Source organism: Ahaetulla prasina, chromosome 4 (assembly GCF_028640845.1).
Source record: "Ahaetulla prasina isolate Xishuangbanna chromosome 4, ASM2864084v1, whole genome shotgun sequence".
In the NCBI taxonomy this organism is placed as follows: domain Eukaryota; kingdom Metazoa; phylum Chordata; class Lepidosauria; order Squamata; family Colubridae; genus Ahaetulla; species Ahaetulla prasina.
Window position 1 is genome coordinate 37,250,565 of NC_080542.1, and position 26,372 is coordinate 37,276,936.

The window sequence follows — 26,372 nt, forward strand, 5'->3', positions numbered from 1 at the left end:
AGGATTTTTGAGATACTTTTATTTTAGAATACCTCTCATTACACAAAATAGCCAAGTGATAAATACCTTAGTTTCCACCTCTGTTACTTTCAAAGAGCTGGAAAATCTGTTAAAATATCATTTTGCAGAGTTTCTGGTTTTTTTTTAAATCAAAGATTTCCAAAAAATGTGGTGTTTTTGTTTTTGTTTCTTAACTTTACTCTAGACACCCATTTCCCCTTCTAGTTAATTATTACCTAAATTCCTTTGATAAATTAATGAAAGGTAGTTTCCCCATACTCTTTCTTTGAAAAAATCCTTGTGATCCCATTAAAAAGATAATTATACTTTAGAGGGGAAGTGAGGTAAATTAAACAAATGGTTGAAAATTAAAATTGAATGGTTATATGCTTGAAAAGAGGAAATTGAGAGGATAAGACAAAATATTGGGGTGGGTGTGTGTGTGAGAGAGAGAGATGAGTTTTGTGCCTTCAGTAGGTTTTATAAGTGCCCACAATATAAACTAAACATCAGTTAGACTTGTGGTAAGACAAAAGAAGCTCATCTCTTGTGAATACTTTTATGATCCTAAATAAATTTATGAGGCTATTCAATTCCCCTCCCTCCCTCTGTGTGTGTGTGTGTGTGTGTGTGTGTGTGTGCAGGGTGTGCTTAAAGGCCAATCTTAAGTTTATGATACCAGTTTGATTCTTCTGTCAAAGATCATGCTGTTTGCTGAATTCCAACACTGCCATTTACAAAGGAAAAATAAAATCTTACTTGCTTGCCACTTTATATCTTATTGAAAATTTTCTGATTGCTTAAGCTTACTTCAACTCCCCCCCCCTTCCTTTTTCCCCTAAATAATTTATCTCCCACCACCAGCAGCAGTACTTTTCCTGGTGCTTTATAAAGTTGGATTTTGCTAAAGCAAAAAGGCAGGAAAGAATGGGGAGGAAACAGGAGGGGGGGTCAGAAACATGGGGTATTTTTTCAGCAAAACATCAGATACACACTTCTGTAAATGAATACTGTTAACCTTTATTAATTCTTCACATACTTATGCTTAAACTGGTCAAGTTAAATTTTCTGAGCTTAAAGAAAGCCCTGTCAATATCTTGTAACTATAACAAGGCATAGAAAAGAGTTTCTTTGACCTACAGCTGGCTCATATATTTTCAACTAATAAAAATTTTAGTTGAAAAATATTTGCCCACCATAAAAGTTTGCCAAGGGATCTAAGAATAAGGTCCTCTATATTTTTACAGTAATCAGAGGGGAAAGGAGAAAGAAAATTATTAGATTTAGAAAAGAAAAGGGTGGTGGGCTCCGCATTAAAATAAATATTCTCAACTACCTATGGTATTAGATAATATCTGAGATGGGGGCTATAGAAATCAAACAAACAACTAGACAGACAGACAGACAGACAGGTAGGTAGGTAGGTAGATAACCTGAGGAATTATTCTGGCCCAAAAAATATTGATTACTGAAAAGTGATCTCTCCCACTACTACAATGTACATCCAACTTAAAAGGTAGAATAGCGTACAGCAGGCTTTCAGGTCATTTTCAGGTATTGATTTATTCTTTTTAAAAGCTGTAAAATCAAAATACATATGTTACACTGAAAGCAGTTGTTATTTCCAGGATTTAGCACATGGGAAGTTTTTTCTTAATATTTGAACAATAAATAAATATTAGCACAGGACAAATCAATCAGTGGATTAACTTTCAAGTTTATCTATTTTCAGATTTAAAGTTTCAAAAATTTTGCATCATTTAAAATGTTCCATCTGAATTGCCAAGTTTGAATATTGGAACTCTGCAATACACAAACAGGTTTGAAAAAGACTAGGCTTTTTCTACTGTAAAGAAAAATAAATTCCATGTATTTATTATATATTTCAATTTTACCTATTTTGTTCCCTAAACTATCCTTTACCAAACCAATGCCTCTTTGCCCACACCCACCCATCCACAATCTGTATTTCCAGTACCAGTTCTTAAGATTAAAAGTTCAGAAAGTAGCACGTTTACTCACTTAACTAAGCAAATAATCAATTTAGGGATTCTTGCCAATCTGTGAGATTTCCCTGTTATTAAGCAAGGAACAGAAGTATTGCACAGATTTGAAATTTATTGGGGGGGGGATTTTGCTCAGATCCGCTTTCTTACTCTTCTGCTGCCCAATTTTCTCCGTTTTTCGGTAAAACAGATTAATTTAAAGTTAGGATATACTCAGGACATAAAGGATAAGGGGGAAAGAATCAGCAGAAACACAAATCAAAGACCAGGGTAGTGTGTATGTGTGTGTGTGTGTGTGTGTAAGAAGGGCGGGGGGGGGGGGAGAGAGAGAAAAGAGAGTGCCTTAAACAAACAAACAAAAATTACTCCTCCTGCTTGCAATTTTCCTTCATTCTAAGAGTTATATCATAATGATGTTGGGACCATGTGTATTTCTGTGCCATTAAAACAGAGGCTAACAAATTAGATAGTAAGCCAACATATTTTGTGGTTCCTTAAGCCTTGACAGAAAAAAATCGCATTGGCCATTGCAGGGATAGCATTGCCATGTAAATCCGGTCTGGGAACAATTAAGGGTGTGTGGTGGAGAATTCTTATGAACACATTTGCACATCTGTAATCGAGGGATGGTAGAGAGAAGGCTTGCATTACAGTTTCATTTGTCGAAAAGTGCAGTGAAATACCGTGGTAGGTAAAGAGAATCAGGAGAACTGGTGAATTTAGAAAGAGGTGTGTATGTTTGTAGATTGGAGATGAAGGATGTGAGAACGGTAAACAATGCTTCAAAGTTTTTGAGAATCGAAAACAGCGTGCTGTAATGGCTATTTTTTGTGAAAAGATGGAAGATGAGATGGATGAATTGGTCTGTAAAACGGAGCAAGGGAAACAGATATACACAGAGAGAATGAGAATGACAATGGTGGCAAAATGATACACAAGGCAAGTAGCATTTTACAATTTGGAACTACTGCAGTTGTTGTAAAAGAAACTGTAACGTTGTTATAAATTGCTTGAATTCACAATTGTATAGAAAAGAAGTGGAATTGGGGAGAGGGGAGGAAAGGGGCACATCTTTTTTAAACTGTCATAACCGTGCCAAAGCCAGGGTAATTTTATCGCTGGAGATCGAGGTTTGCTCGCCAAGTGTGAGAACTGCAGAGGCGAAGAGGAAGTCAAACGCCAAACTCCAGCCTTTGGGTCAACTTTTTCACTCTCTTCATAGTTATCTTTTTAAAAAGTTTTAAAGCAGATTAACGAATTAGAAGCGAGTTTAATTTTATTCCCGAATTCATTGCAAACTCAAACGCACAAATAGAAAACCGGGATTTCCCCCTCTGCCTCCAAAATTCATACCAACCACAAAGACATCTCTCATCCTGGGACTATCCCCTGCTTTAAATTTAATAATTTTTGATGTTAGGTGATCAATATGGGGGGGGGGGTTGGCAGTCAGGCCAGCCGCTGCCTTTAACTCTAACCTGTCCAAAGATCCGGCCTGAACCGTAAAAACGCAAGAGGGCACCGTTCTTTGCGCAGAATGCTGAGCTCGAACACCGGGAATGGCTCTCTCGGACTTCGGACACGGGGCCGCAAATTTACATGGGAGGGATTGGATTAGATGGGAGAGACAAAATAGGCGCGTGAGGGTAGAAAACACATACCCGCGTGGGAGTAGGAGTTGGGGATGGGAGGGGTGTGCGGAGAATGAATTATAATCCCATCCTCCAGATGCCCGGTCGTACCTCCCGAGGAGTTTAAAATTCTGAGCTCTGTCCTGCGCTCAGAGGACGCACCAAAAGACGCTCGCTGGAATTTATTTCCCTTCTCCAGATCCAGCAATTGAGCGCTTGAACTGGCTGTTCAGTAAAGGCTCCCCATTGCCCCCACTTGAACCCAAAGGTGTGTGTGGAGAAGGGAGATAATACGCCTTCATGCCTCCTCCTCCTCCTCCTCCTCCTCCTCCTCCTCCTCCTCCTCCTCCTCCTCCTCCAGGTACTTATATGAAAACCACAAACTTTTCAAGTTGAAAATATTTCCCATGTTTTCCTTGTCCCTCTTCACGGTAGCAGCAAGGATAAGATTGGTGTCATTTTTCATATCTTTCACATTTCTCATATTTGTTTATTACTATCAGATATGTGTTAGATACTGAGTACGTGATAAAGGGGGTGGGGAGAGAAACAGGAGTAAAGAGTGGTGCATGGGGGGGCGTTTCTGTTGTTTAAAGGTGATAGTGTTGGTGGCAGGGATGCTTTCACTGGTTTGTTCTGGGGGGTCCCCTGTGCAGAGCTAACCCCTCTAGGGTGCTATTTCGCAGCCTCCGACTCCTGCTATTGGTCAGCGCGTGATCAGATGGTTCTCTTCCCTTATGTCCCTGGTTGGCACGCGGCCATCCCCCTTCAGCTAAAACCCAATCTCCCATATACTGCTAATAGCTAAACCGCTTGGACTATAAAACGCAACAAATCATAAAGAGCAAGGGAAAGAACAGACGCTGTTCTTCTGGTTAACTATTATTATTGTTATTGTTATTATTATTATTTCCAATGAGTTCTTATTTTGTCAACTCTACTTTTCCGGTGAGCTTAGCCGGGGGTCAAGAACCGTTCCTGGGACAGCTCCCCTTATATTCCACGGGCTACGCGGATCCTTTAAGGCACTATCCCAGCACGTATGGAACTGGGGGCAGTGGGGTCCAAGAGAAAGGTTACGCGGGCGCGCCTTACTACCAGCAAACCAACGGAGCTTACAACCGGAGTCCAGCCTGCGATTACGGGACATCTGGTTTTTACAGGGAGAAAGAGACAGGCTGTTCTCTTTCGAACCTAGAGGATCCTGTTCAGTTCGGCCAGGAACAAGCCCGGAAGTCAGAATGCTCACAGAGCAAGCACGTTTTCGGGGACAACGAGGATCAAAAGTGCTCTACGCCAGTATACCCTTGGATGCAGAGAATGAATTCCTGCAATAGTAAGTTGCTTTCCCCCCCTCTCTCATTCTTCCCAATCTTGTTAGGTGACAGATGGCTACCCAGATAGAGCAGGAAATGCTTTTCTTCTAATCTGAAGCTGCAGGCAGTACAGCCAGAAACTTCCTTCAAACTTTTTTTGCACTGCTTAAGGCTGCGCTTCAAAGGCCCTGCCTGGCTTGTTTGTTTGTTTGTATGTTTGTCATATTATCTGCAGGAACTTCTCTAGAGTTAGTTCCTCTCTTTAGCCAACTTTCTGCAACTGAAAGCCAGAGATTTATTGACTGAATGCTTCTCTCTTGTAGAAGGCAATGTTAGCTGTCACTCACTAGGGGTGATTTAGAAAGGTGTCTTGGCACTGGCACTCATCCGCGTGCACACACACTCACACGATGCAAATGCTATCAAACTGACCCCCTCTCCCCAATTGTTTTCAATAGATCTGGATTACAACTTCTTTTCCACATGTCTCTCTCTCCCTCCCCACATTGATACAGACATGATACCCCTGTGCCAATTTAGCCAAAGGCATATTCAGCTTATTCAGCCAGTTGTATAATGTCAGGAGGGCTTAAATATTTGAAAAGAGCTACATTTTTAATGAAACTCAAGTGTAATTGAATGCCTGCCTGAAGAGGAAGTTGTAGATAAGTTTTTCTTTCACTCACTCTCCCCACCTTCTTTGTGATCAACGACTGCCTCCAGGTGCCATAATTTCCAGGAAAATTCATTTAAAGAATGATAAAGACGCAGCCACAGCTCCTCCTCCCATCCCTACATTTCAAAGGGAGGGGAAATTAAGGGAAATCAATAGAGAGCTATAGGTAGAAGATGAATAGATAGGTAGGTAGGTAGGTAGGTGTTTCGGATTAAGTTCTGGAGACTAAAGCAATTAGAGCTGAATAGCGGAGGGGAAGAGAATATAAAAATAAAATAGAGGAGAGACTAAGCACCACATAAAAGAAAGAAACTCGATCAGAGGTGGCTGTCCAGAGAAAGTGAAGAGAACATAGGGTAAAAAGAATTCTTAACTTTGGACATAAATTATTTCCTAATGGAAGTGCAGGAAGGAAGTTCATAGATAACTCTCTTAAACCAAATCTTGTCAGACTCTATCCCACTCATTATATATATATATATAATATAATATAAAATATTAATAAATAGATAGATATACATATTAATCTTTATGCCATTGCTCCTAAACATTCAATTATGTGAAGGAGTGTTGTTACTTATCTTCGTTTAAATACCCTCCCTTTTTAAGTCACTTCCAATTCTGCTGCTTTTGAGAGCCCCACAGCGCGTTCAAAGCCTATTTTTTGGAGAACTGCAGCAGGCCAGGAATGGGATTTATTTTCAAGCAAGTGTCCCAGCGCAGCAATTTTAGTCCCTGTGAATACTGCTCTGCTCAGGAGGGCACTCAGGAGAGTTTGTAGGGAAAGAAAGACAGAGTCTTTGGGTGAAGAAGCAGTTCACTCAATTACACCCTCCCCCCCCCAACAAAGCCAGAAACAGTGAGCTTCTGAATTACAGCACTGTTTTCAAAAGTTTTCTCCTCCCCTACTTATTGGAAAAGATACACATGCAAACAAACAAAACAGATTGTATGGTGAAGTTATAAGTTTTCGAGCTGAGCTATCTGGGTGCCCAGTGGGACTCAGTCAGGGGCATTTGGGAAGTGTATCTCCAACATTTCAATTCAAACGTGAAACAATTATTCTGGGGAAAAAATATTCCCAAATGCAAAGCTAAAAGCTAACTAGATATGAGTGGGTTCGATTTTCCCTTCTATTAGGTAGGACAGTGTTTCCCTTCTATTAGGTAGGACAGTGAGTTTTGATCGCTAAGGGTTGGAGATGAGAGCTTGACCACTTGGAAGTAGGGAGATTACTGCAGGGAATGGGCTTTTTTCCTCCCCCTCACACACACACACACACACACCCGCACGCCCCCCCCCCATACACAAACTCACAACAACATACTCTGGCGCTTAGCATAGACATTGGCATGTTGTATATGTGTAACTCCAGTAAATGTTCAGTAGCACACGCTTGCCTTCTTCTCCATCCCCACCAGGTTCCTCCTTTGGGCCGAGTGGCAGGCGAGGCCGGCAGACTTATACCCGCTACCAGACTCTGGAGCTGGAGAAAGAATTCCATTTTAACCGTTACCTGACCAGGCGCCGACGCATCGAGATCGCTCACGCCCTGTGTCTGACGGAGCGCCAGATAAAAATCTGGTTTCAGAACCGAAGGATGAAATGGAAAAAGGAAAACAAGCTCCTTAACTCCACTCAGCTGAGTGCCGAGGAAGAAGAGGAGAAACCAACGGAATGAAAGAGCAGAACTGGGGAGGGAGGGAGAAAGAGAGAGATGGAAAGAGAGAGAGAGAGAGAGGGAAAGAGAGATGGAAAGAGAGCGAGAGCGAGAGAGAGCCCGAATGAATGCAGAATGAATGAATGAATGAATGAACGGGAAAGAAAGCAGAATGTCAACAGTTGGGGAACTCCAGACATGACAACTCCTCCCACCCAAAAAGCACAACTGGGACAAACATTTTTGTAAAATATTTGAGACTGTATGGTGGTGTTGTCCTTTTACACCCTCACTTGCATTGGATTATTGAATTTGTTGTATCATAACCACGTTTCTAGTCCAATTTATTTTCCCACCCTCTTTATTGCCCCTTCCCTTTGCGACAGATGGGGTTGTGGTTGTGTTTTGTTTTGTTTGATTTACCTTTGGGTGTCCTCCTTAGGATTCTTGTTAACCCTTGTATTTAAGTGGAGGTGCTGCAATATATGTGTCAGGTTTGGGGCTATTTGATTGTCTTTATTTTGTAAAACAGAAGTGTCATGCACGATTTTACTTATTTGTTTGCTTTTTTATATAAAATTAAGTTAATCAAGCCCTTGGTTCTCTGTCATTTAAGAATTATTGTTTTAAGCAAAATTATATTAAAAAGGAACAATTGCAACCTAAAAAGTATGGTGGATTTTTTTACAGAGTTTTTTTTTAAAAATCGGTTTTATTTTATTACAATTTGTATAGTGTTGTATTTGTAGTTTGTGTTAGCTATGGAGATTTTAAAAGACCTATAAAAACAATAAAAAAGATAAAAACAAATACATTGAGAAAAACACTTGTTATGTGCATAATTTAGGATGTGTTTCCTCCTCCTCACATCGTTTCTGAGAAATATATCTATATCTACATAAGGTATATGGCTGTTAGTAAAAAAGAAATTTTAAAATCTGCTTTAAAAAACCTACGATTTCCTTAATCTGAACAGGGAAACAATTCCTTAAACACTACAGAAGTTAGGGGATGAAAGATATATTCATCTCCCCCACCCACCCCACACTTCCAGTTGCTTAGCCTAAACTTAAATAAAAGACCTTTTCATCAAGAATATATTGGAGCTGACATTTAACTTTAATATGGATTTTTTTATTGTTACTGCACAAAAGAGTTATGGGGGGCGCACACCATACATATAATAAATCAAAGAAACAGGCATAATTCTCTGTCCCATTCTACATCTGGTAAAACATACATAACATTTTCATAGCCTTTCTCAAACGTTGGCTAAATTTCCCCAATCCCCTTTCCCAAGCCGTCTAACCAAGCCTTAATATCTCACTCCAAATTAAGCTAAATTATGAGACTGTGAGCTATTAACGTTCTGTAATAAAAAGAAAAAGGGGTTAAATAACTGATTGAAAAGGAATTATTCAGGTGGTATTTTAAAAAAGAAGAAAACCCTGAATTTATTTTTCCTATAAGGCTTTTTCCTTTCCTTTCCTTTCCGTTCCTTTAAAACATTGATTATTTAAGGAAGATGAACAATTCTTTGCTGTTGTCCTTAGCAAGCTCTTAACAGCTATCCCATTTATTTGTTTTTATTATTTTATATTTTTTTATTTTTTCTGAGAAAGGAAAAAGTGATGAAACAATAATCATCTCAAATGCCCAAGTATACATGCATTAATTCCTTCCAACCCCAAATACAATGAAATCATATACTCTGAAGTCTTGCAGCTGCATAATACTTATTCTTATTGCTTCACTATTTAGTAGCTGTGATTATTATGATTATGTGCCAGTTTCAATATGGCTCATAATTTTCAATGAGCTGTAAGCTGGTTTTTGTAAATTCTTATAGGTTGGCAGAAGAATGGAAAGGAAAATAGTGACATGGCTGGATAAAAACAAAGAATTCCAAATCCAAACCTGGCCCGTCATTATAAAATTGATCATTACCAAATATTTTAGTAATTTATATGAACGATGAGAAAGAAGCCTCTTCATTTGAAACAGTTCCCTCAAGAGATTGCCAGTTATACAATTCATCATATTGCTGATTATTTTTTTGGGGGGGGCACACATAATATCAAGATAAGTTGATTTTCCCTTCTGTTACTTGACCTGGTATTTAAGTGTAGAAAAAGTAGTAGAAATAATACTATGATAATGATAATAGTGCAAAAACATTCAAGCAAATTTTGATGTTGATAGTGACTCCTAAGGAGATGCAAATAAAAAAAGGGGGACAGGAAAGGAAGAGGAATTGTCATCTTGATTTTCATCCGAATAACTTTTGCCTTGAATAACCGTTTCTAATATCAAAAAAATAAAAATAAAAATAAATAACCGAGATTATTATTTGGTATTAAACAACTGTTATTCATAATAGTAATAGCAACAATTTTATACTGCATCTACTATAACAAGAAAATTTCTTTTCCGCATTAGAAAAGCATGTTCTCATCTGGAAGAAAGAGAGAAAGTAGAGAAACAAAGACAGAAACGACACTTTTGGGGGGAAAATATTTTATTTCTAGAAAGGCAGAGGACACAAAAACTGAGCGCTTGACTATTTTAAAAAAAGGTGAGTGAGGTAACCTCCCTGTCGAATACTTTATTTGCCCAGTAGGTGGCGCACAATGCCAAGAAGGAGCAATCTGTGCTGGTTGATTCCTCCCCCCTTCTTTCCTCCCTCTTTGGAAGCCGCGCATTGACATGGGCCTAACGATTCTCGGATCGTCATTATTTGTAACCATAGAGCATGAATTGCCTCTTGAGGTCATCAGTGAGAATTTACGACTGGTCAACAAAAGCACGTGATTCCCAAACGCACCCCCACCCCACCCCCATATTTGGCCGCATACATAGCAAAAACGAAGTACAGTGCATCGCTATAATTCATTAATACATCATAAATCCTCAAGCACAGGGGTTATAACGACCACGAGCCCCACAAATCAAGCCCTCCAAAATACAAACCCAAATGAGTTCTTACTTTGTAAACTCGTTCTCAGGACGCTATCCTAATGCCCCAGACTATCAGCTGTTAAATTATGGGGCCGGCAGTTCCATGAACGGATCTTATAGAGATCCAGGCAACATGCACGCCGGCTCTTACGGGGGATACAACTACAATGGAATGGATCTGAGCATCAGCCGATCATCCTCCTCCTCCAGCCACTTTGGAGCGGTTGGGGAGAGCTCTCGCGCCTTCCCTGCCCAAGCAGCGCCCGAAAGCAGGTTCAGACAGGCGTCCAGCTGCTCCTTGTCTTCTCCCGAATCCCTCCCTTGCACCAGCAGCTCCAGCAGCACCAGCACCAACAGCAGCGGCGGCGGCGGCGGCGGGAGCGGCAGCGGCGGCGGCGGCGGCGGTGGCGAAAGCCATGGAGGCAAGGCAGCCGGGTCCTCCACTGCCGACCAGGCAGCCTCTGTCGGCGCGGCCAGCGCCACCGCGTTTGCCGAGATAGACGAGACCAGCGCGTCCTCGGGGCCCGAAGAGAGCGGCTCCCAAGTCAACAGCAACGGCGCCCGAGCTCAGGCTGAGCCGATCGCCACCTCCACGCCGACCACGGAAGGACAAAGCCCGCAGATATTCCCCTGGATGCGAAAGCTTCACATTAGCCACGGTACAGACTTGCTCCTTTTTAATTTGGCTGGGGTGATCTATGCGGTGTGTGCCTGCGCCTTCTGTCTGTCTGTCTGTCTGTCTCTCTCTCTGAGTCTGTGGTTTGTGTGTATGTGCGTGCGTGTGTGTACATACATACACACACATACACATAAAACAGGATTTTGGCAGGACATATCTGCTTTGGCGACGGGAGAAGGAATCCAGTCGCATTGTGAAACCACTTTCCTGTCTCTCTCTAGATGCCCTTTTCCATTTGCTTTCAGTGTCTTGTTTCTTTCACTATAATGTTCGATTCTTAAAGAGTATTTTCTTCTCTTTCAAAAAAACAAAACAAAAAAACCATCCAGGTTCCCTGCGTTTTTTTAAAATAAGAGTTTTATCAGCGTGGCAACAGTCAAGCTGTATTGATGGTAACAATGATAAGAGCGCTTGTAACAACCTTGTACCAGGAGAGCGGAAAGGTGGGAGACGCTTGAAAGTAACAAGAATTGGAAAAAACACAAGAAAAGAAATGGGAAAGATAAGGCGAAGGGTTAAAACAGGAAGGCTGCTTGGGGCACAGATGTGTCTGCCAACCTCTCTCCCTCCCCCTCCCCTTTCGTCCCACATTTCGCTGTCTGCAAAGGGCGAAATGCGGCGGTGGCAAACTCTTTGCCTTTCCCTTCAACCCTTGGGGTAAAAAAAATGAAAGAAGGGTGTGCGCCGCAGAGCTGGAAGCAGGAACTGCCTTCGCTTTGCACACTCTTTGGGTGGGAAAGCGAGCCCTAAGGATTTCAGCGGAAGTCTCTTCCAATGAAATGTGGCCGAGACTGGAGGTGGGGAGGGTTAAGGTGCCTCGGAGAGTCGCTTCTCAGTCTTCCAGGCGGCCTGTTTAGATCGCCAGTAGAATTGGACTGACAGATAAAACAGGCCGAGTGAAGAGAGACACGAAGGGGCTGGAGGTTCGGAGATTGTCTTCCGAGACCAGATTCCCTGAACTGGGAGACCGGCCCCCAGAGCAGCAGTTTCCTTCGAAGAAACCTGCGTAGAATCAGATTTGCTCTCCTGGAAATATATATATGTGTGTGTGTGTGTGTGTGTGTGTGTGTGTGTGTGTGTAGAGGGCTGTAGGGAGTGTGAAGAGAGTGGGGCACGGGCTTAAATTAATTATAATTAAGGCTGGAGCCAGGTTAAAACGAAGGATATTGACTTGGAGGAAACGGAGACGCAGAGAAGCCGTATGCTCAAATCGCTGGGGCGTTTGTCTGCAGTGTAAGGCGACCGAGGAGTAAACAGTTGAAAGCGCGGTTTCTTTCTGTGCCTGTGATCTAAAAAGAGAAACCAGACCAACAAAAGGCATTTTTTCCCATGTCCTGTTGTTATTATTATTCAGATATGACCGGACCGGATGGCAAACGAGCCCGAACGGCGTATACTCGCTACCAGACCTTGGAGCTGGAGAAGGAGTTTCACTTTAACCGCTACCTCACCCGCAGAAGGCGAATAGAAATAGCCCACGCTTTGTGTCTCTCCGAAAGACAGATAAAAATCTGGTTCCAAAACAGGCGAATGAAGTGGAAGAAAGATAACAAACTCAAAAGTATGAGCTTAGCATCTGGTGGCAGTGCTTTTCAGCCATAAATTATATTAAGGAGGAATATTAAGAAATAGGAAAGAGGGGGAAAGAAGTAAGAAAGTTTAAAACAAGCAAGCAAACGAAAAGCAACAGCCAGATTTGTTTTTGTTAAGTTTGGAGTACTGTAAAGTGAAGCACTTTCCATTCAGCATGCTGTTTTATTTTTTAAAATTATTATTATTAATAATAATATTAATAATAATAATAATAATTTCATGGGTACTATTATTCCAGGATTGTGTCTTTTGCTGCAATCACCCCCTTTAAATTAAAATATAAAATCCAGAGGCTTCTTTGATGCTTTAGATGTTCTAAATGTTTGTGTCCGTGCTATAATGATGCTTTCTGGAAGAAGTTAGCATGTCCTTTTCTTTTCTCTTTTCTTTTCTTTCATTTAATGTGCTTTTTAAATGTTATAACTTATTTATAAGCCAGTATCGGGAAGGAAAGATGGGTTCTTAAAAGTTCACAACTTTGTATGGAACCCTACCTCTTTTCCTTCTACTCACGTTGGGGGGCTCCTGCAGTTCAGTAGCAGGAAAAAAAAAGAAAAAGAAAATTAAAAACCATAAACCACAAACCTTTTTTTTTTTTAAAAAAGCAGTATATCTCTCTATATAAGCTCATGTATCTGTCTTTGAAATTGTCAAGTCTGTGATTTGATTCCTGGCCTTGTTTTTATCCCAGGCCAGTTCTGCAACTTTCCTTCTTTCTTTTTTAAATAAATGTGAGTGAAGTTCACTTTAAAAGGGTATATGATTGGACCAACCATAGTATGTTTAAAATGTTTGTAAATACTAGAAATATTTCTACAGTGACTAATAGGAAGTTTTAGTGGGCAGGGTGAATTCAGTGTTTCTGTGTGTCTGAAATGGCATTTGTCATGTCTAGCTGCCTGTTCTCATCCTTGCCAAGACGCTGTTCGTATTGGTTTGTAGCCTTAACTTGAAGTCAAATAAACGTTTCTCCTGGCCAGAAAAATAGTGCCCTTCTTTGCATTTCTTTATTCCACCATTTTCACAAGTCACAGCATTAAAGTTACTCATCAGCAAAATCTACATTTTAAGAAGAGGCCCAGAGAGAAAGTGTATATTCTTCACCCATTGCTTGACCCAGCTTCCAGGTTCTCCTTAGGGGTCTTTGTCCCATTCCCCTAAAATCTCTAATGAGCCAAGGATACAAAATAATCTCCTGTAAGCGTCTTAGATGCTGAACTAGCACAACTCAGAAAAAAGAAGAGAAACCAGTGGTTCAGTTCTCAAAAAATTCATTTTCTCCTTATATTAAGACTCTGACCATGTTCTTGACCAATTTTTTTAAAATCTCATTTTAAGGCCTTTACATTCAAGTAAATGTGATTCAGGTTACAGCTTCAAAGACCACAAACCAAGCATTTAGGGAGCCACTGAAGTTATCACAGAATGACAACATGCCAGTGAAATTTTAGAAGTACATGTGTTATCTGTTGTTTGGTTCTATACAATCCTGAAAACATACACACACACATACACTGCATTCAGGATGGAAAATCACAGTTGTCTCAACAGAGCGAAAATAAACAATGTGCATGAGGCAATTTTTCTTTTTCCCTTTAAAAATTAATCAGGTAATCTAACTTTCTTTTCTTTCCCTCCTCCCCTTAAATCACAGTGCTATGATTAAAGTCTGTTGTAACAGGGAAATAAGTAGTCTTTGATATTCTTAAATTATAGCTTACAGCAATGTTCTCTCTCCCTCCCTCCTTCCCTTCTCTCTCTCTCTCTCTCTCACACACACACACTCTTGTAGTAAGTAAAATTGGTCTTACAAACTTACCCAGAAACTCTTTGGTTACTTCTTAAAATGATTTTGAGAGGGCTGGGGTGTGAGTTGTCATTTCCAAAACAACCCATTTTCTCGCCTTCTATTGAATATACACAGACACACCACATTCGCCCTGTGCGCGCACACATACGTGCACGCATGTATATATTTTACCCGTAGTAAAGTAAGTAAGTATACCAAAAGTGGCTGTGACATTAAGATGTCAAATGGATAGGGTTTTATCTAGAAGTTAGATCGTAAAAATCGCCCAGACCTCAGCCAGATACCCCTCACTGGCTCTCAAAAGTCACGTGAGGTCCATAAAGTTAGTTTTATGGTTTTGGGGAGTTGACAATGTACAATATATTTCACATTCTCCAGAATGTTAAGTGACATTTTAACTGCCTGCTTTGGCTTGGAAGGGGGCAGGAAAGGGAGAACACTTTTCCAGGCAGATAAAGGCAGCTCCATTGCAGAAATAGGAAGCATTGATGGTGCACTGTTTACTCCAAAGAGGACTTAGGAGCTGCTAACCTTAAAGTAAGTTCTCTTGAAATACTATCTGCTTAAATGAGTTTTAAAGAACCAGGTTGTTACAGATGGGGCGGAGGGGGGGCGGGGAGCGGGCCTAGGGGAGGGGTTTCTGTCTCCTTTAGAAACTTTCTTCTGCATAAAATCTCAGTGAGAATACTGTCACCAAGGCTCTTGAATTACTGTCACCAAGGCTCTTGAATTACTTGAGTGTGGCCCACAATAATTTTTATTTTAAAAGCATATGCCTTGCTGGAAACAAGAAAACAACAACAACAGAGTTAACTGTTAATAATGACATTATTAGCATAGAGGAATACACCAATAGGGCTTTATATGTATTCACTTATTAGCCCTATAAAGCACTTTGGGAGTGAACTGAATTCTTGGGAGTGTTTTGATGTCAGAAGCTTAAGCTTGACTGCTATTCAGACTTCTATCAAAATGTGTGGGATTGACTTTTGTGAGCCTTTAGAAGTCAGAGGTGCAAGGGTGAGAATGGTTTAAACAATGTGTATTCCCTGAAACTTCCTTTACTATTGTTATTATTAGTAGTAATCTGCAGATTACTAGGGCTGGTGAAAACTTAATAATTAATGTCCTAATCAAGGATCTAAGAGTTATTAAGGTAGCATCATAGATATAAGCAATTCCAAGCAAGATTGTTGTTATCTTAAAAAGCTCTGAATAAATAATTTGAACCTTTGCTTTTAATCCACACTTTCTTATTTCCTCCAGCTTCTACTCTGCGCCCCTCCTTAAGCATTTGGTTTCAGGACTTTTTTTTTCCTTGCTGTAACAATTATGTCACCCCCTCCTTTCTCTAGAATTCCTCTTTCCTTCCTTCTTTTTATCCACAGCATTGCGGCAAATATCTACTTGTTGTTGCCACAGGAAAGGCCACAGTCCACACACACAAAAAAAATCTTGTGAAAGTTTGCGGCCATAGAATAGAATTTAGGATTTTCTGGTAGAAAATAAGTATGTATACTTTTCCTTCCCTTTATTTACTTGGCCTATGTAAGCTATTTTGAGGGCATGTAACTCACACAAACATTGTGGGATGCATACAAGTACACTCACTATGTATGTATGCCTTGTTATATATTCAATTCATTTATGAGTTATACTTCATTGACAGATACTTGATTCACAGGGCAGATTTTTTTATCACTTCCTTGATAAAGACTGATTTTTGAAATAGAAAAAGATGACACAGAGATCTGTTTTCCAAAAATATTTTTAAAGACTCCTATTTCTTTGATCTCCTCAAGAACAGGAAAATTAGTAAATTAAATTCAAGATAACCTAATCTAGATGTTTACCATAAAAAGTTTTTTTAAACAATTTGATATTTCCTAATAAGGGTTATCTAAGTAGAAAGTCCTGACACTGAATTAATTTAGATTTAACTTTTAGAAGAGCCGGTTGGTGTAGTTATCTTTTTTGTTAGTGAAAACTAATATAAACATATTAGTTTATATTAGGAAGCTTGAGAAAAATCTGATTGGAATATTAAACTTCTTTTCTTTTCTTTCCTTTTCTTTCCTTTTCTTTTCTTTCCTTTCCTTTTCTTTTCTTTTCTTTTTCTCCGTCCCTTCCTTCCTCCCTGGTTCATAAGAGCTTCCATTTGCAATATAAGAGCATACAACTTTTTCGATCCATGATCTTGATAAAACAGGGCTTTAGGGTTTGATAGATGCCAATAGAACATGCTGTATAATCCTCTAGTAACTAACCAACATACCTTGCTTGGAAGTAAATCTCATTGAGTTCATTCCATGGGTTTATTTTCTAGTAAAATAGCATAGGATCTGGATTATCACATTGTCGGCCTAAATGGTTTGGGATTGTAGACCCAATTATCAGTAATTATCTGTTCTCTGCTTAACTTTGACCTCCCAGACCTACCATTTCAACTTTCCCCTTTCCAGTAAATGCTATTGTGTTCCCATTAACTTCAGTTAAGATTATAGGAAATCAAAGAGTTCAGGGAGCTTTACTTCTCTATAAGCACCAAATTTCACTAATTCACCACTGTAGCACTTTGCATCAAACCTTTCCTCTCAAAGTACTGTATTGGTAGAAACTATTTCTGAATTTGAGCTGTGGAGTCATCTCAGAAATATGCTTACCATTTATTGGAGGTTTTTCTTCCAATAATGTTCAGAACTGTAGAAAACACCATTAAAAACAGCAACAACAAGTACCATCACACAGGGCAAAACCATGAAAACCAGTGCCTCTGGTTGATTTAAGAATTGAAAGAGGATAACTTTTGGGTGTAAGGGATCTTGTGCCAATTGCCTGCTGCTTTTTGGCTGTAAAGGTGAGAGATCTCTTGTCTTAACAATTTGTGGTGTTTACATTTTCTTCCCATTTCCGCTCAAACCCTTCCCCCTTCAATCATTTAAACTAAGGTTTTATGACCATGCCATTTGGTAGACACATGTTTTGGGGGTTGTATAAGAGGGAGTAATTTCTATTGCTTCTTTTCTCCCCATTTAGACTATAAAGCATGTTGTTGGTTAAGGAAATTCTTATTGTTGGTTAAAACAATTCATGTTACTAATTTTCTTATAAAAAGGAGGTGATAATGTAGCCTCCTTTTTAGGAAATGTTGGGAAGATAATAATCTCTTTTTTAAATTTATTTTGAATGTGTTTGTTTTGTCACTGTATGACACACTTTTGATTATGTGTGTTTGTGTCTGTATGCTCAGGCAGTATGGAGAAAGGGGGATGGCTTACAGTGAGATGCGATCTAGCCATAGTTGGATTCCATGAAATCTGATTTCAATCAGAGAATGAAATTCCATTGAATTCTGTAAAAACATTTCTAAGTTAATGAACATAGCATTGGAATCTAAATCTCCTTTGAATTAAAGCAGGCTTACATTAAATATTATACAAGTCTGCATAGAAATATATTGTACCTTACTGAGTGGAGCTTCTTAAGAAACATAAATAGCATTGGGTTATTTGGATTGGATTCTTACAATAATAATAAATGCTCCATTTTAGGATTAAATGTTATCGATTATGCACCAATCATGCAATTCTGTGTATGAAATACTATGATCTCCTGTCAGGAAGGAAAATAATGCATAAGACATTATTTTGTACCAACAGCAACATCTTACAGTAAACAATCAGATGATACTAACTAGAAGAGTTTTGATACTGGATAAACTGTTGGCAATACTACCCAAGTCTTATAAAGACACAAGGTGATTGTGAAGGAAATATTCACAACCATTCCAAAGGTTTAATTATTCTTACCCTCAACTACTTTTCTTATCATTCTCTACTTTGTTTTCTTCAGACAGTCATTTTTTTCAATGCTTACAGCTTCTCTATTCACCTCTTTGCATTTGTTCCTTATGTGTAAACTTGTGTCTTTCCAAATATAGCAACCACAGTGACCATATGCACAGTGAACTGAGAATTAAGTATTGCTAAACTCAGTATGAGATAATCTCAAGGATAGTGGCAAAAGACTGCACTGCGGACCCAGACCCGCATAGCACTAATTGGAAAGGCTTGTTCCAACTAAGGATACCTGGAGTATCTCAAGAATCCAAGGTCTGAACCAGAGGTTTTGATGTAAATATGGGGCATTGTCTACAGAGTGACCCTTCTCTTTTGTATTTGAACTAGTGCCAAGAAGGAATAGCTGGTGTTGAAAGACAGCAAAGGTGGGGGCATTTGTGAACAAAGGGAAGTGGTGCTTTTGCTTCCTTCTAGTTCAGGTGAAGAAAAGAAAGGTAAAGTGTGAAAATGTTGCCGCAACCTTACATCATTCCATTCCAGCCCCTCCCCTCCAAGGTAAATATATCTGAATCTTTAGTAAATAATGGTGAAACTGTCCTTATTTTCTTTTTTCTGGATCTACTTCTGCAATCTTCTCACTGAGTGTCTTATTTTTATGTCCCTTCTGTAGGACATCCATCTAATCCTGGTTACTTTTAATTCTCCACAAATATCTACTGGACCACATAAAGATTCTCAGCAATCACTTCATAGTAAAGGAAAGCAAGAATTTCTCTTGCTTTTGATTTCTTTCTTTCTTTTTTTTAAACTAATCATTCTTTTGAAAAAGACTGAGACTATTTGCAGAGCAGAATCAACAGGAAGACAATTCTATCTAGATAGCAGATGGTTCCTATGCAAAATTCCTTTCCTTGTTATAAACTGCACCATGCTATATCCTTAAAGCATTCAGTAGTGAACTGTTCAGGCATACAATATAAATAAGCATAAAAAGTTGCATGTAGTCTATTTTTCTGCACAATAGAATTATCACAATCGTAACTAATCATAATCTAAACATTAAAGAAATATTTCCCATGTGAAATATATTCAATAGGAAATATGGTGGCAAACTTCTATAGATGCTCCTGTTGCTAAAATTTGTTATTAGTAATATGTTTGGACTAAGGTAATAGCAATTGTAAATTATAAACTATACATAGAAGTACATAGACATGTACATTCCCCCCCACCTCCGCCGTTTTCCATCCTTGAATGATTCCAGGCCATTTTCCTAAAGTAAAAATGGACCAGTTTATCCATCGCATTTTAATCTTTTTCCAATTAATGTTTCCAGTCCACCCATACACATTGTGAAGAGTGTGGGAGGGGGTGTTGAAGAAGAGGAGAAGGCAATCTGCTCCAAACCAGCCAATATACACCTCTCTAAGTAGTACATTTGTCAGGCAACAATAGCTGACTTCTTGACCACGAAAGGTCAGATCCAATGTTCTTTGAAGTCAATGCATAAACTCCCCTTGAACTCTATTGGCCTCATGATAACCAGTCTACCCTATTCATTGAAGGCGCATGTGTGGGTATAAACTATTGTAAGAATGCTTCTTTCACACTGGCTCACATACAAATACACAGTAGAAAGCTCACAGCCACAATTCACAATGGCTTAGGAGATAACCCACATAAATATAAATATTTATACACATTTAAATAGATTCAATTAATGCAGATTTACTGTGCAATTCACAAGCCACTGCCCTTTGGCTAAATCTGGAAAGGTACAATGAAATATTTGATTTGTGACTTGCAGACATCACATACCCTTCTTTGAAGCAATTGTCTTGAATGCAACTTTGTTCTAGTGATCGCCAATCAATGTGTAGGATATCACCTCCAGGCACCACTCTGCATACAGATTGGGAGACGTTATACATGTGTGCTTTCTCACACTCTTCTGTGACCTCCAGAAATATAGTATTATCATTCTAGTTCCATTATCATTCCAGCCTGTTGTCATTTAGAGACCAAAAGAGACATAGGGACACATTTGTTTATGTACACCTATACCTGATATACAGTTAAGCAGCAAACAGTTCTGAGCTTCTTTGGAGACAGATAACTTACAGGATGAATATTGGACAATATAGCTCTTATAACAAAGAGAACACCTTTCCTTAGTTTCTGAGTTGGAATTTCGTATTCAAAATTGGGCCCTAAACAGGCCATTTTCCGAAATCCTGTTGGTGCTCAGTCCGTGTGAGGAAGCAAATGAAACAAAAAGAATGTTATTTATCTCATATCAGGATTTTGGCCTTCTATCTGGTTTACAGGATGCTGTACAATGGCAGAGATCCCATGATTTAAACAGGCCTTTCTTTCTTTTTCTCTTTCTTTCTCTCTGCGTATGCGTGCACAATTTGCTAGTTGTCCACAGACCCAAACACATAGAGAGTTAAATTCCCTGAAGATGGGCTCCAGCATTAATTTGAAAGCCTGGAAGACTAAATCTCTAGTTCTAGTGATCAACTCAGATTAGATCCTGCAAACACACACACACACCATTTACTTATATTTAAGAACTGCCTATTTTCTTCACAGAGGGACTCTGGGTGGTATGCAATACAATATTAAAAGCATAAAAATAGTAAATAAAATTTAAAAAGAGGCAAGAAAACTTACTAGGTGTGTGTGTGTAAACAACTTGCTAATAGAATTTTTAAAAAGAGTGCTAGTTGTGTATATGTGTAAATCCTCTTTATTTCAATAGGTGATATTGCTTATTTCTCATTGAAATCAATGAGATTTCAATATATTTACCCTGAAATTGTCTTCATTCTAATTCTTTATATTTTTACTTTTGGAGATTAAACTTCAAATAACATTGTGGGACATGAATAGAACTAAACACATATTTTCCCCTCTTTTCTCTCACTCAGTTTTTCTTGAATTCTCATCTCTCTTTTTTCCCCTTTAACATACCGTGTCACTGCCAAGGAAAGGTTACTGAATATTGCATCTAAAACATTTAATTAATAGGACAATAGTCAATGCTCATTTGTCCTTCTACTAAAAAGAATAATGGTAACTATTTTTAAATTTGTTTAAATTGTATTATTTAAAATGCAACATAGTTTTTTAAGGTGTGGAGTTCGGCTTTTTTCTTTCTCTTGTCCTCTTTTTTATAGGGACAGAGGAGGAGGAGGAATTAAAATCTGTGAAAGGATTTTAATTAAGAAAATTAAATGAAAGGGGGCACAAATGAGTTCTGTGGAGGGGCGGGAGAAGGGTGAGGAGGAAGCAAAGCAAAGCTATTCCAAACGATTAAATCGCCATTTTAACAGTGTAATGGGGTTTGCATACTGAAAAGTGGGGGACGGTTCTTACAGCTCATCAATAATTCATAGGCACTGGGGATCATTCCTAGGTCAGCAGACAGAGGTAAAACGCAGGCATCTCTGAAGGGGAAGGACCTCCACTTCCCTGTACAAATGCAATGGGAGACTTTTCTTCAAGTGCTCTGGGAGTGTCCCATTTTAAGTCCTATTCATGTCACTAGACTTCCCTCCCCCCCCTTCTTTTGCAAGCTTTCTTCCAAACTTCTTTCATTCTTATCTTAGTGCATTGATTGTTTATGTTTTTCTTTTTAAAGTTTCTTTTCCCCCTCTAAGGAGGGTATATGTGATAACATCTTTAGACGTTTTCCTGGGCAATTTTAGGCAAATCGCTACCATTCAAGTCCCTATCATTAAGTATCATCTTCAACCCCACAAACAATTTCCAAAACTGTAGAGTAATGGGAAGAACTTAGAATGTTGTTGGCAGGATGAAACATTAAGGTTTTGCCTTGGAAACCTTTTCTCCCAGAAGTCCATTTCATAGGAAACCATCATTTTTTAGAAATTTGGGGACATATCCAGGGTTTCTTTGAAGATAAAATGCAAAATTGCCCTTCTCTCCTGTTGATAGTTGCAGCCCTTTAAACTCGTTTTTTTCTGACTGAGGAAAGCCACACATAGCAAATAGTTGGAAGTTTATTCCAGCCATTGCTTGAGATTTTGCTTATTTTTCCTCTTCCTTCCTCTTCACTCCCCCCACTGTTTTTTTTTTTTTTTTGGCTAACCGACTGATTGCTAGGCAGAGTAAGCAGCTTTGAGTACAGAAAAACACAACAAAGTAATAAAGAAGGAAGAGGAAGAGAGAATCGTTCACTCAGGAAGATTTACTGGCTCTGCCAGTTTCTCTCTTACAATGTAGGTGAGGGAGATATGATCAATTTTGAGAAGATGGAGAACAGATCAAGCAATGAACTTGATTGGGCAGAATGTCGTTTTTGGGTGCAATTGACCTGTACTTGCCATGCCAAGATCCCATCCTTGGTTTTAAATATCAAATAAAAATTAACCATCGGAGAAAGTAGAGCTCTTTCTTGTAAGAAGTCAATAAGTCCTCACTTGTTTCCTCTTTGAAATTCGGACATTCTCTTCCTTTTTGAACAATTTCACAGCAGTTGATCCTCCAAAATTGTTTCCCAAGTACCAGGTAGCCTTGGGGATAGCGGTTTCCCCCCTATCCCCCCCATTCTACAGATGGCAAACTCTATGCAATTCAGCAGGTTTTTCCGGACCCCTGAGCGGGCTTAGGATTTTACAGTGCCAAGCCTCAGGGTTTTGAGGATGGATAGGCTGTTCCTGACAGGCCTAATCTTCTGGAATTGATTTTCCACATTTTGTGAAAGGATTTGTTGTTTTACCACAAGAAACACAAACTGACAATTTGTCCTAAAAATAACTTTATAGAAGTACCATATTGGTGGATTTGGGCTTGGGGGGAAAAGGAGCTGGAGCTGAGGGAGAAGAGTGAAACTCGGTGCTTGTAACAACGCAGTATTGCCAGCAGAGCTCGCTTCAGACCAGTTCACAGCAGCTCTCCAGCCCTCCTCGGCGATGCGCCTAAAGAGGGTCCTTCTTTCCTCGAGAAGCTTTGCCCTGAGAAGCGGGGTGGGTGGGGGTGAGGCTACTTTCCACCGCCGCTGCCCGGCATGAAACAGAGGGAGGAAAAGAGACCTGCCCGCTACAATTCCAGCTGCCTCATTTTTTCGACTTTCCTTCCCTCCCTTTTCGCACCCGGAGGGCAAATATATTATGGAGAGGGGCATATTGCAAAATTGGGGAAGGAACGACGGCCGGAAGTATCGATCGGTATAGGTTCGGGAATCTGGCAAAGGACTAAGGCCGTCTTAAGGCCGATTGGAGAGAGCAGCCATTATAGCGCCAAGGGTCAAAAAGGCGAGGGTCAAAAGTTTAGGCGGTGCGAGACCAGGTCTTGTGTTGGAGGCGGTGGATAGACGGGATGTCAGCTCCAAAGAGAGCGGGAGGCGGGGGGGGGAGGGGAGGGGAGGAGAGGAAGAGGCTTTCTGGCGAGGGAGGAGGGAAGGTGAACGTGAGCGAAAGGAATTAGGAAGTGCAATGGGAACTCCCGGCGTTAGGAGGAACCGTACCTGGGGCAAGTTGGACTGGCGCTTTTCTTTGGGGCTCTGAAGGATCTCCGCCCTCTCTACCTCCCTCCTCTGCTCCGTTCTCTCGTTTTTCCAAGAAAAAGTGCCTCTGAACACCTTGGCCACAGCCCAGCGTCCTGAGCTTCCAGGGCAAATTCCGCAGAAATGAATGGGCTTGGGCAACTACCATTCCACAGTTAGCACGTTCTTTGATAGCAACAGCTTTTAGCCATAAAACCTTGCCCTTGAATGGTCATATTGACGTTTTTATATGAGCCACCTTACATGCATTTTGACCAATTTAGCATCAATCCCATAGATTTAAAAAATCAGCAAGATGAATTGGAATTCAAGAACATGAGCTTTTAGGAAGTATAACTTGTTCTAGATATAGAATGTAGAATAATATTAATATTACAGTATTGGCTGCAAGCCTTCCCTTGGTTAGAAATCTATGTCCTTAAGTGCTATTTTTTAATCACACAGAAAAATAGATTTGAAATTAAGAAATTACCTTTAATGGTGCATAATAATAATAGTAATCATCATAAATCTTAATTTATGTTGGCAGTAATGTTCTAAATCTTTCCCTCACATTACTCCAAAATGAGGTTCCAAAGGATTTAGAACCTAATCCAGCTTTGAATGTACAGAGATTTAGAGCGGCAATTTGCAGGCAGTTTTCAGGGATTTAGAGCAGTGTTTGCTAAACCTGGGTAAATTAACAAAAATTGAGTAAAAGTAATTTTTTTGGGGTGGGTGGGGTGGGTAGATAATACACACAGAACCACTACACAATCAGGACAGGGATATTTAAATTGACTTAATGTCTTTTAACTATATTGGGTAAAATGAACTTTCTGATAAGCAGTTTTGGGTAGTGAAGGAAAAAGTTTGGAAAGTATGGGAAAGATGCAAGGGAAGAACTTCTGTAGGTACAAAAACATTCTTGAAAATAAATAAAGATTACATTGAGTTATGGAGTTTCCTTTTCTTTGGCAGATATATTTTCACTAAATATTCTTCGTTTATATATTAATATGGTGTTCAAATATAAAGGGAGAAGTCCATCAAATTGTCTGATACAATTTCCCAGTATGCTGAAAAAGTCTTTTGTCTCATTAATAGCAATTGGCTACTTTGAATGGTTTCCTCTTTTAAACAAGAAATTTTTAAAAAGTTAAAAAAAAATAAAAAATATTTTGAAATTCAATACTGAATATTGAACTTTTTGTTTTGAAACTATTTTCAGTCAAGGTTCTCTTTGTTTATACATTTTGTTTGTGAATTTATATTCTCTTTTTATCTGTATTTAAGCAGATAATATTCTGTATTCCAGAATTTTATTTAAAAAATGAATGCAGTTGCCTTATCCAGTTAATACCCTTCAGAACATATTACCATTTAAATACAATTGCACACCAATATATGAAGTAGTTAAATGACAGAGAAATTGAATATTTGATTACTTGACAGAAGTATTTTTAAGATGCTAACCTAAGAATGGTCCAGATAGGTTCTTTTTAGCTTTACACTAGGAATAGGTAACTCACATTCCTCTTTAGTAATTAGAGTCTCTGAATTTACATGGGGAAAATGCCTTCTCTTTAGTATTATTGCTGCAGAATATACTTAGTAAAAATGAGTAATGAAAGAGGGGTGGATTAAATTAATTGTAAAAGGCCATTTAATTTCGAATGATAGGGAACCTTTCTTCAACCTTTAAAAGAAAAAAAAATAGAATTATAATATTGAAAGAAAAAACTCTTGATTAAAGCAAATAATAACAACATAGCAGCATTTCATTTCCATGTTTTTACTGTGTATTTATCAAACTTTGGATTTCAACCAATTTATTACACTATACTGAAATCACTTATAGGAAGACTTGCTATTCTCTGCCATGGTTACAATCTCAAGTGAATATCAAAAAGCTAAGTGAGTTAAAAACTATATTTTTTCAAAAATACAAAAGTTAGAAGCAAATATTATTGAAAAGATTCAATTTGTTTACAAAAAAAGACTGTATGGGGATATAGAGTACTATTAAAGATAAGGAACCATTCTAGAATCTCAGTCTCGCTTTCTTTCTCATCTTTAGGAGATGAATTACTTGAGTTGAAATTTTAGTTTCCTTTGGTTGGATTATTAAAATTAAGTTGACCAAAGAAGTCAAGGGCAAAATATTTATATTTAATAATATATGCAACATATTTAAGGATCTGTCTGGAATTAATTTCCAATTTGTGTTTTATTTCTCATGTGCATATCCATAGAAATGTATTTGCGCATGTGGGGGGGGGGGAGGTAAAGGTTTTATTCTAATGGATGGCATAGTTTTTGCTTGGTATTTTATAAAATACCACTAAATAAATGGCCCGCTGTATAGTTGGAACTTGGGTGATCCATTCCCTGGTATCTCTAATTAATTCAGTTATCTCTAAAGTGCAGTCATCTCTAGTTAGTGCATTATTATGAAGGAATGTGTGTGTGAATGGATAACAGTCCCAAGTCTATGTTCCTAATATACAGGTTTACTTGGCTTCTAATAGGAGCCTGTCCAACCTACCGCTTTCAGTTTTCATGCCCTCACATAACCCAGTCCTATAGAAATAGCCACTGAAGAAATATCAATTAGGGGAAAAAGGGAAGAAACCACTGAAGCTTGCTTGTTATTGGACAAAGCTTGTGTCCCATGTAGAGATAAAATGAAAGGGAATGGTTATTTCTACAAGGCAATCAATGTAATGAC

The 26,372-nt window shown here is 39.0% G+C and overlaps 3 protein-coding genes across 4 annotated transcripts in view; all 3 read left to right on the forward strand.

Moving 5' to 3' along the window:
* Positions 1-26,372, forward strand: part of HOXB3 (homeobox B3) — an 81,036-nt gene that overhangs the window by 4,468 nt on the left and 50,196 nt on the right. The gene's annotated exons all lie outside the window — the stretch shown is intronic.
* HOXB6 (homeobox B6) lies at positions 2,351-7,957 on the forward strand. Of its 2 annotated transcripts, XM_058184008.1 has the most exons (3): positions 2,351-2,693; positions 4,596-4,973; positions 7,051-7,957. In XM_058184008.1, exons 1-3 carry the CDS (start codon positions 2,633-2,635, stop codon positions 7,308-7,310), a joined length of 699 nt encoding a protein of 232 aa, XP_058039991.1. In that variant the 5' UTR covers positions 2,351-2,632; the 3' UTR covers positions 7,311-7,957. The 2 variants fall into 2 exon arrangements, with proteins under 2 accessions (XP_058039991.1, XP_058039992.1); XM_058184009.1 differs by lacking the exon at positions 2,351-2,693 and having other exon boundaries at positions 4,191-4,973; positions 7,051-7,955.
* HOXB5 (homeobox B5) lies at positions 10,156-13,490 on the forward strand. The gene is made up of 2 exons (XM_058184002.1): positions 10,156-10,906; positions 12,281-13,490. Exons 1-2 carry the CDS (start codon positions 10,264-10,266, stop codon positions 12,526-12,528), a joined length of 891 nt encoding a protein of 296 aa, XP_058039985.1. The 5' UTR covers positions 10,156-10,263; the 3' UTR covers positions 12,529-13,490.

Excerpts from the sequence above, each read along its gene's own strand:
- HOXB6 (XM_058184008.1), top strand. The coding sequence starts at position 2,633 with ATGGTAGAGAGAAGGCTTGCATTACAGTTTCATTTGTCGAAAAGTGCA. Across the intron at positions 2,694-4,595 it reads AAGTGCAGTGAAATACCGTG|CCGGGGGTCAAGAACCGTTC; the intron begins GTAGGTAAAGAG and ends CGGTGAGCTTAG. Across the intron at positions 4,974-7,050 it reads GAGAATGAATTCCTGCAATA|GTTCCTCCTTTGGGCCGAGT; the intron begins GTAAGTTGCTTT and ends CATCCCCACCAG.
- HOXB5 (XM_058184002.1), top strand. The coding sequence starts at position 10,264 with ATGAGTTCTTACTTTGTAAACTCGTTCTCAGGACGCTATCCTAATGCC. Across the intron at positions 10,907-12,280 it reads AAAGCTTCACATTAGCCACG|ATATGACCGGACCGGATGGC; the intron begins GTACAGACTTGC and ends ATTATTATTCAG.